At 42.6% G+C, this 12,424-nt stretch overlaps 2 protein-coding genes across 2 annotated transcripts; one reads left to right on the top strand and one right to left on the bottom strand.

The window, feature by feature from the left end:
* Window positions 1–1,637: 1,637 nt before the first annotated feature.
* On the bottom strand, window positions 1,638–4,479 carry ALG2 (ALG2 alpha-1,3/1,6-mannosyltransferase). Its single transcript, XM_073332532.1, is given in 3 exon segments — window positions 1,638–3,385; window positions 3,975–4,421; window positions 4,423–4,479. Coding segments are annotated over 3 exon segments (1,392 nt in total). The 5' UTR covers window positions 4,465–4,479; the 3' UTR covers window positions 1,638–2,482.
* Window positions 4,142–12,037, top strand: SEC61B (SEC61 translocon subunit beta). The gene is made up of 4 exons (XM_073332534.1): window positions 4,142–4,787; window positions 4,871–4,968; window positions 5,424–5,525; window positions 11,673–12,037. The coding sequence occupies exons 1-4, from the start codon at window positions 4,785–4,787 to the stop codon at window positions 11,758–11,760; spliced, it is 291 nt and encodes a 96-aa protein (XP_073188635.1). The 5' UTR covers window positions 4,142–4,784; the 3' UTR covers window positions 11,761–12,037.
* Window positions 12,038–12,424: the final 387 nt, after the last annotated feature.

Raw genomic sequence — 12,424 nt, 5'->3', positions numbered from 1 at the left:
ACTCTCTCCTCCTCTTCAGCTCTCACCCATCCATATCAATTGCCTCCTGAAGGTCTCAGTTCATTGAAAAAGGTGCCTGCTTAGCAGAACATTAGAGACCAGCTTCCCCTTCTTCCTCTTACAAGTCCTTTTCACTTTTTCACTTACTTTAAAGGGATGAATTTTTCCCTTCTAAAAACTTTACATGTTTTAACTTTGTCAGCTTAAAGAGTCAGTGAAAGGAAAAGATGTGAAGAAAAGATGTGAGGCTTAAGGGACAGCAGACTTCTGGCTGCATGGTGGGGACTTATTGGAACTTCACGTATCAGTGGCAGAGTTGGGAAGAGAATCCAAGTTGTCTGACTCTGATTCCAGTGCCCTAGCTACTGAAGCATGCAGACTCCAGGGGATTTTATTTAGTTAAAAAGTGAGGAAGAGTAAAGCAAAACATGTTACAGTAGGATTTAGGCTGCAGTCTTAACAATGGAAAGGTTAAAATCTCTGCATAAATCAAACAGCAATTCAATTCTAAAATTCTGAGAACTTCTAGAGACACCTTGGAATAAAAGTTAACTATCCCAAAAGCGTACACACAGTGCGGTACGCAGAGAGCCCATACAGAGTAAGTACAGAACCTAAACCTCAGAGAATTATGCAAGTTACATATCCATTTATAGTATATTATATATATATATATATATATAGTATATGGTAGATCAGTGGTTCTAAAACTTTTCTACTGGTGACCCCTTTCACATAGCAAGCCTTTGAGTGCAAGCCTCGTTATAAATTAAACACGTTTTTATATATTTAACACTATTATAAATGCTGGAGCCAAAGTGGGGTTTGGGGTGGAGGCTGACAGCTCGAGACCCCCACATGTAATAGCCTTGTGACCCCCAAGGGGTCCCGACCCCCAGTTTGAGAACCCCTGTTGTAGATGAAAAAGCATATAAGACAAAGTTAAATAAAGTGAATTGGGCCTGCAAAGCTCAGTAAAATGAGTTGAGGTATTTATAAAATCTGATACTCCTTGTCCTCAGATTAATGAGCTAATATTTGCCCCCCTCAATAGGATTTCAGACCAAAATATAACTAACTTGTATACAGTGCATAAAATATAAACTTAGAAGCAAATTTCTAGCAAGCCACAAAATGCAGTCCCTTAGAATCTTTTCAAGTGATGTTCTGATACATTGTACACTATAAGAACCACTATAAATCAAACATATCTAAGGCCTGTTTCACAGTGAAGTCTCCCTGAACAGAGAAACTTGCAGAATCTATATCTAAGGCTGTTAGTTAACTTCATGCATTTTTTGCTCTTTGTGTGATTTTCTAAAACCAAAACAGAGGACTGTATACTTTTCTCACTATGACTTCATCCACCATCTTAGTTTTAAAAGACATAACTGAACTTTTATGCAGTGATGGACATATTACCGTCTCTTTTAAAAACTCAATTTGACATTTTGATTGTGGGAAATATTCATTCATATTATCATTTTTGCATGACTCAAGACTATGGGGATACATCTTGAAAGGAAATGGAAGAAAAATGTCAAGGCTTTTTCCACATATCTCTCTGGTTATGTGCGGATCAGAAAATCCACAAAGGAAAGCCGTATCAAGACACGCTTCTAATAGACAAAATGAAATTCAGTAGATGTAGACATTTAATATAACAGCTGATATTCAAGAAGATTTCAGAGACTTTTGAGGGGAAAATGGGGTTAAATCCTAGCTCCATTTTTTGTCTGAGGGATTTTGACATCCTTGGTTTCATCCTTCTCTCTCTTTCCTCTGCCACTGCTCCAAGAACAACAGCTAGTTACTGGGATTATGACATCAGAGATGATTAGGTGATACAATTTAAGGACAGCAGTTCTCAGACAAATAAGATAGTTTAAGACTGTTCAACATCACCAGGCTAGAGGTTAGCATTTAAAAAAAAAACAAAACACAAAAAACCATGGGACTTTATTGCATATGTATAGCTCACTGTATTTTCAATGACTGCATCCACACCAGAATTGGCAGAGATCTGGCAGAGCCTTTCAGTAGAAATTCATTCAAGTGGAAAATTATGGTGCATAGTATTACAACAGAAGAATTGCACTGTAAAGTTAATTCATAGCAAGTGTAGAGAAGAAAGTTTAAATAAGAAAGTTAATCATCTTATACAACCTGAAGACTTGCCATAATTTTAACTTTCCCCAGTTTAAACTAGCAAGTCTAATAAATTTATTAAACTATTTTCCAGTACATGATATGCAGCAAAAATTCAATGTAGTCAATGGTAAACAAATCCACCTCAACTAAATCTTGTTATTTTATGGCAACCGGCATGAAACAGACTATCAAAAGTGTAGTTTAAAGATTAACTCAAATTTTCTAAATATTTCAGCATCCTTGCACTAGCCTAGACGTCAGTTTAATCAACTGTCTCATGTACAAATCAGAAACATGACAAAGCACTAAATTACACTACGGCGTGTATCTGTTATTGTGTTAATCTACATATGTATTGGTACAGCTGTTCTGTAAAAGCGTCTGAAGAAAATTTTTCTGTAACTCTTGCTCTTCCAGCTGCTCCCATTGTATTCTTTAAGGCAGGGTCTCTCACAAATTTTTCCATGGCCTCAGAAAATTGTGTTGGAAGAGGATCACACAAAAATCCTGTAAAATTATTTATAACAGATTCCAAAGGACCACCTGAATTAACTGCTATAACTGGACATCTCATATACATAGCCTCCAAAGGAACTATGCCAAAGTGTTCATTGCTTGGCGTATAAAGCACACACACACAGTTATTGAAAAGAGAGATTTTTTGTTCATCTGAAAAAGACCTCACAAAAGTGACTTGCTTGCTAATATTAAGCTTGGTCGCAATAGTCTTCAGCTCTTCATAATGTTCCACGTTTTCCAAAACCCTTTCATCATAACCACCAGCCAAAACTAGATGAACTTCATTCCACTCTTGAGCATCGAGCCTGCCACGAAGATCATGTAAAGCTTCCAGAGCTAATGCTAGGTTTTTTTTCCTTTCAAATCTATTGATTGAAAGAAACAAATATTTTTTCCCCTGGGGAATTATACTAGCTATATCTGCAGGAACAATTGTTTCAAAGGTACTGACATTCAACGAAGGGTATAGGACGTCTGGTTTAATCTGATTTAAGGATTTAAATGTATTCTTGAAGACATTAGCTGTAAAATTGCTGTTGACAACAATGCAATCTGCCATGCCAGTAGTATACTCTTCCAACCAGTCAAGTGGAGCTCTATAGATGCGTTTAAGAAAAGATTCTCTCTCGGTCAGAAGCTGATCAGGAAAGTGACAGTAAAACAAAACCTTCTTAGGAGTTCTGGCCAGCCTGAGGACTGGGATACAAGCAGACACCTGGATAAACCGAGAGGTGGGGGTGAGAGTAAGAGGCAGCACTGTTTATTCAGTCCCAGTTTCTACAATAAGATCTATCCTGGAGCGACACTTGTGGATTCAAAACTAAAGCGCTCCGCGTGAGGAAGCAGCGGCGCGGACTGGAACGACCCGGTGCTTACTCTCACTCGCGGCCTTCCGCAAGGGGCGGGGGGGGGGGGGGAGGTGTGTGTGTGTGTGTGGGAGGGGGGGGGGTTCAGATGCTGCTGGCAAACCGCCACTCGGCGGGCTTCCCTTCTCGGTCCAGGGAGAGGTGACCCGAAGGGCAGGCGCCTGGCGGTCTCCCCCTGCCCGTGACCAGCGAAACACGTGGCTGTGCGACTCGCAGCCCCACCCGTGCGGTCCGCACCCGGGCTCAGGGCCCGTGCCCAGCGAGGGGAGGCAGCGTCCTGCCGGCTCAGGGCCCACCTGACGCCCCCTCCCTTCGGTTCCCGGCTGCGAACCGAGCTGTGACCGCGCCGCCCCTCCCCGCCACGGCCGTTACGGGCGCGCGGCCCCGGCAGCTCCTCGCGCTGGGCCAGAGCACGTGCTGCTGGCCCCGCCCCCGCACCTGGTCGCACACGAACACGTCCATCTCCTCCCCGCTCAGCAGCAGCACGTAGAGCGCCACGTAGGCCATGCGCAGCGCGGCGCAGAGCGCGTGGCCCCGCCCGAAGAGGCTGCGAGGCAGCCAATCCCCCACGCTCCGCACCGGCAGGCCGCGCGTCTCCGAGAAGCAGCGCGCGGGGTCGTAGTGCGCGGTCCAGATCTGCACGCGGCAGCCGCGCGCCCGCAGCGCCAGCGCCGCGTCCACCACTAGCCGCTCGGCGCCGCCCAGGCCCAGGTCCGGGTGCAGGAACAGCACGGACGGGCCCGAGCCCGGGCCCCCTGCCATGCTGGCGCCTGCACCCGCCAGAGAGGAGGCGGAGCCCGCTTCTTTTGAGCGAAGAAGTGATTCCGGGACCTGGGCTAGTCCACGTGTCACTGCAGAGAGCGCATGCGCAGCTCCGCCCTCTCCCGTGTGCTGCCAGCTTGGGACACATCAGCCTTCGTCCCCGCATAGGTGGCCTGGTGCTGCCTGGTTCCTTAGCCCGCGCGTCCTGTGGTGTCTCCGTTTCAGGCGGGGTTCGGGCACAGGAGGGGACAGGACTCTGGCGGCTGGAGCCCTGAGCTCGGTTCGCTGCTCTGGAAACTGTCTCCTGAGAGGCGGCTGGAGTCAGGCAGTGTCCTAGTCCACCGCGGGGCCTTGGGAGGCCCAGGAGGCGAGCGCTCCTAGGGGCGGGGCAGCTAGACCTGGGGTATCTGCAGCAGCCGCAGCGAATTTTGGAGACGGGAGAGTTCTGAGGCCCGCGCGCGCTTCCTTGAACCCAGAGTCGCTGCCATGGTGAGAGCGCGAGGCCCCGATCCCCCCTCCGCGCCCTGGCTCGCGCTGGTCCCGTCTCACGCGCTGTCTCTTTCTCTCCGCAGCCCGGCCCCAGCCCCAGCGGCACCAACGTCGGCGCCTCTGGCCGCTCCCCCAGCAAAGCGGTGGCGCCTCGAGCTGCGGGATCCACCGTCCGGCAAAGGTACCGGCGGGGGCGGACCCCGAGGTCGGGGCTCGGTAAAGCCTGGCTGCGCCGCCCGGCCTCGACCCGATGGAGACACCGGTCGCGACAACGCTCGATAGCGCCGCCTCCTGCCCCCCCCCTCCGACCCCCGAGGCTGACACTTGAGCTGGGGGAGCCTCGATGGGCGTCGTTGCCCCTGGTGCCAGCTGGGAGCGGGCGGCTGGGGGAGGGTGTCAGGCAACTTCTCTCTATGTCTGTGGCTAACGGCACTGAACCGAGCCTGGCAGCGCCCTGTGGCCCGGGCCCAGCGCTGAGCACGGTCACTTCGGGCCAAAGTCTGAGACCAGCACCAGGAAGAGATTGTGTGGGGTGGGGGGGGGGGGGGTTTCTTCTTGACTTCTAGGAAAGGTTGGTGGTTCTCAGCTGATCGCTAATGCAGGTCAGGTTGTGATTCCCTTGTTCTTCCCTCCAAGGAAAAACGCCAGCTGTGGGACTAGGAGCGCAGGCCGCACTACCTCAGCAGGCACTGGTGGCATGTGGAGATTCTACACAGAGGACTCCCCTGGGCTCAAAGTGTAAGTCCCAAAAGCAGCAAGAGGGTGACAGTGTTGTTTTAAATCTATATACAGTAGTCCAGGCTCCCCGAGTCATTTGATCTGGCCTGCACATTATGCATGAAAATATGGGGGAACCACAATTGCTTAGATAAATCAGAAAGAATGCCTTGAGGAGACCTGGTTATAAAAATATAAAAGATCAATCTTGTAGGTAGATGTTTAAGTTAATACAGTACAGTCAAGATGATTACTTGAATTGTTTTTCTTTAAGGTCCCAAACCTGCAGACGTGCACGTGCTTTTCTTGAATACTGTGAACGGTTCTAAGAAATCAAGAGAGGTTACTCACAGTAGTAAGGCACATGCATATGTGGTTGTAGGCTTCGGACCTAAGGCTTCATTATCTACAGTTTTTCTGGGTTTTTTTAATGCCAATAAAAACACCATTGCAGAAATACCAAAAAACATTACACATCAATACGTACCGTTTGCAGTCATACACGCAGTCAGAAGCAACTCACTGCTAATGAGGTCCACTGGACACGGTAACTTCATTAATCACACGTCTTGAGTTAAACATAATGAAGTGACGAACATTTTAAGAGACACTGATGTTATAAGGCTAACCTTTTCAGCCTTAGCTCACACCTGTGTCACAGGTTTGTTTTAATGCTTCAACCCTGTATTTCCTTGGTCTTCTGTTGTAGGGATGAAGAAAGCCAGGTGCTCTCAATCAGTCCCTTTGCCCATTACACCATATCTTCAGCACGCAGCTTCTTAGATACCTTAAGTTGGTAATCGAAGTGGTAGGTGCTGCAGCTGGCTGTAAAAGAAAGAGCTTCCTGAGCAAGCAGCAAAAGCAATATAAAATAAAATGGCCATTCTGATAGAGCTATTAAAATACCATCCCATTCGCAAACCATTTTCTCCTATACACTTAGGCCTGTAGATTTCTCACTTCTGCAAGTGTTCCTGACACTCTTGGAGATATCCTCGTCCCTTCCAAAAAAGTGATAGATCCCACCCTCATCCAGGCTTGGGTGACGGACAAATACAGTCAAGAAATAGAGAGAAACAGCCTCTTTCCTTGTCACATGGAAACTTGAGGCAGGAATAGCATGTTATTTACCAGGTAAAATCATGGTTCTTAACACCCAGGGAGAAACTAGTTAGTCCCAGTTTAAGGCCTTTTAAAAACTGTTTCATTAATGCACACCACAGTACACTTTGTTTTAGTTACATATTCAAATTGTGGTTACATGAGGCAATAGACTCAGAGATTAATTTAGAATTGTTCAGATAAAAATAAAACTGCAGAGGGCATAACATATAATTATAATACTGAATATTGCACAGTTTGGTTCAGTATCTTCTCAAGGAAGTTACACATGTCAGCTCATTTCAGTTTTCACTGTTATGTAACCAAAAGTCAAAAACATTTGATTAGATGAAAATGCAGAGTTTCAGGTTTGAAGCATTAAGCAATCAGAAGCATGCATAGTTGCAGACAACTGGTTGAAGTCCACTTGGGCATGTAGCATTCTGTAGCCGGAGACCAACTTTAGTTGTGGCTAGACCAAGCCTATTCTCCAGATTTGAATGGATGTATCCAGCATTTGAAAAGATTCGTTCTGTACTTGCTGGATGTTGAAATTGCACCACCAATTCTATTAAGTCAGATAGAATATCAGTATTCTTCAGATTTTCCCCACCATATTACAGGAGAAACTTTCTCCTTGATAGCAGATGAAAATATTGTGGGGTGTGTGTGTGTGTTTTTGGATACAGAGCTACTTCTACTTTAAATGCAAGTGTATATATATGGCAGAAAGTTGAGATGATTTTTTTGCTGAGTAATCACTGCCTTGCAATTTCTTCTTAAAATGACAATTCCTTTCTTGCATATTTTACATGAAGGAGGTCGGCCAACATGTGTACATGAATACTTGCTTCATGAAATTTTTGTGTACTTTTGCTTGATATGGTGCAAGATCTTCATTTATCATTAGGTTCAACCATACTTTGCATGCAACAGCAATTGTTGATGTGTCCCTTTTTGAAGTGTCAAGTGCCACAACAGCTGGTTTCAATTGATTGATCAAGTTCTTTGTTTCCCGGAAAGCCCTTTGATTATCAATTATACTGACCACTATCTTCAAGTTCTTCCTCAAGACCGCTCACAATCCTGAGATAATGTAACTGATTTTTAATATAGGTTTCCATACATGTTTGAGTGTTCCATCGTATGTCACCACAGATTTGGGGTTTTACAGATCCTTGGTATTCTTTTAACCAGGCTGACGGTGATTACAAAAATACTTTTGTAAATCTACAACGTTTCATCAAAGCACTTGGGATAAGGTCTTGTCCAAGTAGATTTAGCCAACATGATGCTCATTAATATATAACCAAACTGTTGTTGACTTGTTCCAAATCACTTCTTATACTTTCCATCTTTTTTTCATCTTGCATTAGTGTAACTTTTTTCCATAAAAAGAAAAGGAGTACTTGTGGCACCTTAGAGACTCACAAATTTATTTGAGCATAAGCTTTCATGAAGTGGGCTGTAGCCCCACAAAAGCTTATACTCAAATAAATGTGTTAGTTTCTAAGGTGCCACAAGTACTCCTTTTCTTTTTGCGGATACAGACTAACACGGCTGCTGTTCTGAAACCTGTTTTTTTCCATGTAATTTGTTACTTCCACTCTCGTGCTATCAGTGTCTAACAGTTCACCTGCTACCTGCTTTTTGTAGCCTGACCATAGGCAGCTGATCATTTTTTGAAAAGTTTGATGCTTAATAACTAGGGCCCTACTAAATTCACTGTCCATTTTGGTCAATTTCATGGTGATAAGATTTTAAAAATTGTAAAATATCAGATTTAAATAGCTGAAATCATGAAGTTCATGGTGTTGTAATTGGAAAAGGAGTTGTGGGAGGATCACAAGTTTATTGTGGGGGGGTTGCAGTACTGCTATCCTTACGTCAGTGCTCCTGCTAGCAGCGCCTTTGGAGCTGGGCAGCTGGAGAACGGCAGTGGCTGGCTGGGAGCCCAGCTCTGAAGACAGAGCTGCCGCCAGCAGCAACGCAGAAGTAAGGATAGCATGGTATGGTATTGCCTCCCGTTTGTCTGTGCTGTTGCTGGCGGCGGCTCTGCCTTCAGACCTGGGCTCCTGGCCAACAGCCAGTCTCCCAGATTAAGAAGTTTTTGTTTCAAACAATAGCATACCTCTTTTGAGGCTCTTTTTTATTTTGTTTTGTTTTCCTTATTTTTAAATTAAACAGACCACATTACTGCAAAACTATTATCAAATTGCTAAATGTTTTTCAGTAATATTCATTAGTATATTCTAATAAAAAATTTTTCCTCAGTTTCCTGGTTTAAGCTTTTATTTATCAGCACTCTGTCCTAAACTAGTTTTTCCCAGGAAATTGCCAACCCTGAAGGAAGGAACTATCTGTTCCAATCTCATCAACATGACAAAAACCTTTATCCAGAAGGAAAAATTCTTCTTTTCTCTATGCATGTTTCTGACCTCCACAGACAATTTTAGTAAATATATGAATCTGATGTCTGAGCCAGGAATTTGTCAGCATGTGGTGGTGACAGTATTTAGGTCTAAGGGAGACTGGTCAAAACAGCCACTACAAAGAAAATCACTGGTGAACTTTTGATGTCTCACCTTTCTAAGTGTTAGTGGTCACTACCCAATAACATAAGCTCTTCTCCAGTATACACAGGTTAGTGCTGTCCCCTTCTCTGTCTCAGTTATGACCTGCAACATCCGAATTTCATCAACTCCTGCCCTGCATTCTCTGCTAGTCACCAGTTCAGCAGACAAACTTCAAGGCCCTGTTTCTGAGGGGCTTATCCCTTTCACTCTGGTTGTGAGTGTTACCAAAAAGCAATGGGCTAAAGTTGAAAATGTCTTGGCTATTAAGGGAATTGGTGGTGGGGGGGGGATATGTTTTAATGGGAAGGATAGTCAGAGCAAAATAGTTCGCTTGAGACCTGTTGCCCTCCTTCTGTGGCACTCTGAATCTGATCACTGTGAGAATGTCAAGACTATGTAATAGAAATCTTGAGCAGAATGGTTTGGTTTGATAAAACTAGATTGTATAGAAAATCAAAGTTGACTTCAAATTTATTGACTGCAGGGAACTCTAGATATGGAGTCACTGCTGTGGTTATTTAACATTGTTACTCTTATTAAGGGAATTCATCCGGCTAGTCAGAAAAAATGTTGACCTTAATGAGGGTGAGAAGCATGTGTGTGTTGGTGGGGAGAATGGTTGATCTCCTAGGTTCCAGCAAGGACCTTCCATGGGATTGGAGGAAGTGTAATTGAAAATGTAATGATTTGTCAGTACTGAGTAGTTCATTTTGGGGTTTTTTTTATAATCAGTTCTGTAAAATCTCTAAACTATAGAAACAGGCTTTTTGGTCTCTTTGTAGCTAATGTTCCTGTGTGTTACCATCGTGGCATAATGTAATTTATGTAGCAGATGTTTACTAAATTTCTGAAGTACAATTTTTCTTTACTGAAGTTTAGTACTCCTTAATAGTGATGATAATTAGTAAGGTACCAAGTTCTTCCATGAAGACTAATGCACTTGAGAGTCTTTGGTTTTGCATATGTTTATGAAGAGACAGAGCTTATGTAAGATCTGTGTCACATGCAAATTCATAAAGAGGGAACCCATAACAAAACTGTCTGCTTTAAGGAGGCCCATTTTGCCTGTCACTATATGCTGATGTATTTGCACCAAAGTAAGATTAAAAAAATAAAATGCTGGTATAAAAAAACTTAAGTCTTCACACCAGTTCAGATATTAGAATCTGAATACTTGGGTACATCATTCATGAAAACTTGTACAGAGATTTGGTTGTGGGAAGCAAATTATCAGTAAGTGGAGATTGAGAATTAGGTGAATTAAAATATACTCTTGTTTTTTACAGTGCAAATATTTGTAATCATAAATATAAAGTGAGCACTGTACACTTTGTATTGTCGTGTAATTGAAATCAATATATTTGAAAATATAGAAAACACCCGAAAATATTTAAATAAATGGTATTTATTATTGTTTAACAGCGCAATTAATAATGCGATTAATCGTGATTAATTTTTTTAATTGCTTGACAGCCGTAGTTATGAGATGCACAGTAAGAAAATGGTGTTTTTATTGTAATGGAACGCTCACGTTAATTTGCTTGGGATCCCCTTCAGACTAGTCACAGCATAGATCAGCTAGTTTAACACAGTCTAAAATTGAAAGTGTGAGAAGTTTTCCAAACAATAATACCCTAATTATAATTTCTTAAAAATAGAATTAGTGAGCATAAAAGATTCCAACACGAAGTTCAGATTGGGAGTTTTAGATAAGGATTTATAATGGACAGAGCTTCCACTTGTGATTTTTTTCAGTGTCACTTGCAGTAAATTTAATCAAACTGAAACTGGTGTAACTATAAAAGCCTACTTGAAAAATGATTGTATCTGTTGCCTCGCTGCATTTAAAATTCTGTTCACTTCTTAAAAACTGGAGAGTTGGCTGTAAATTACTTCCCAAGCTAAAATATTCTAATTTTGAACCTAAGTTTGACTAGCTGCTAGGGGACTCTATTGTTTCTTGTGCTCTATTTGTGTACAAGTATGCTCAGGTCACTAACTCAGTAGCAGACCCACCAGAATGTGAGGCGGAAACATGAATTGAAAAATGTGGAGATAAAGTTTACGATCAGAGTATTAAGATCCTGATTTCAACAAGTGATTAGCAGTGAATGACTAAATACTCCCTGTAATAGTTATAGTACAAATGGAAGCATCCATATTCTTTCAGCAATTCAAAACTGAGGTATCAAAATTAAATCTTAGATTTCCAACTTAATGTGGCAGATACGAATTCTGAGAAAATGGTTCGTATTTCTGTTAATCTTAAAGGGTTAACTTGTACTACTAAAAGCTGCATTCCAGTAATGTTTGTATTAAAACTTTTGCAATAGATAACAAAATAATCCCCATCACTAATTTGGTGAGGGGCGTGGAGTGGGAAGTCTGTGTATTTACTGAGTAATTTATTTGGCTGGTTCTACCTAACCTTCAGAACAAGATGTCTTTATGTATCGTTGAGATTTAACTGACTTTTTTTCTTTCTTTCTAGTGGTCCTGTTCCAGTTTTGGTTATGAGTCTCCTCTTTATTGCTTCTGTATTTATGTTGCATATCTGGGGCAAGTACACTCGCTCATAGACTCCTCTGCATCCATATGTCTGTCAATTTAAAGCATACATCTTGGACCAAAAGTATGGAGGATTTTGTTTGCTCATGGAGAGAGAATATTTGGAAAGCTTCCTGTTTGGCTATTGAGGAGTCCCTTGTCACTTTTATTTGGTATTAGTGTTGAATGAACTGTTAAATTTTTCTGTTTGTGCTGGTTTTGAAGTCTTTCTGTCACAGGTCATTGTGTGTTTGCCTGTACACTTAAAAATTACAGGTCTTGCAATAAAATTTGTATACATAAATTGAAGCAATGCATTCTCTATTCCTCTTCTCCTCCCCACCCCCCAACACAGCACTGTCATGAAGTATTATAAAGAGCTCTCTGAATAGTTTTGAGTAAACAGTGGTATAACAATAGTTCAAAATGGAATTTTGAATACTGTACAATATAGGTAGAAAATAAAATATTACATCAGAGAATTGTTTTTGGAACAAAATTTGTGAGACATGAAAATAGTTGAAATAACATATGCTAATGCACTTGGTCATAAAAACGTAGTGTGGTACATGTGCTGGTAGATTGCTCCACCTCTTTGATCTGGCATTCCACAGCAAAGACCATGTAATCAGCCAGCTTTGGATCACAGAAAAACCTTTTCCCATTCTCTCTCTCTCTTTCTCCCCCGCCCCCCAC

The sequence above is a fragment of the Lepidochelys kempii genome, chromosome 2, assembly GCF_965140265.1.
Source record: "Lepidochelys kempii isolate rLepKem1 chromosome 2, rLepKem1.hap2, whole genome shotgun sequence".
NCBI lineage: Eukaryota > Metazoa > Chordata > Testudines > Cheloniidae > Lepidochelys > Lepidochelys kempii.
Note: the sequence above shows the minus strand (reverse complement) of the source record. Positions and strands in the feature narration are given on the sequence as shown.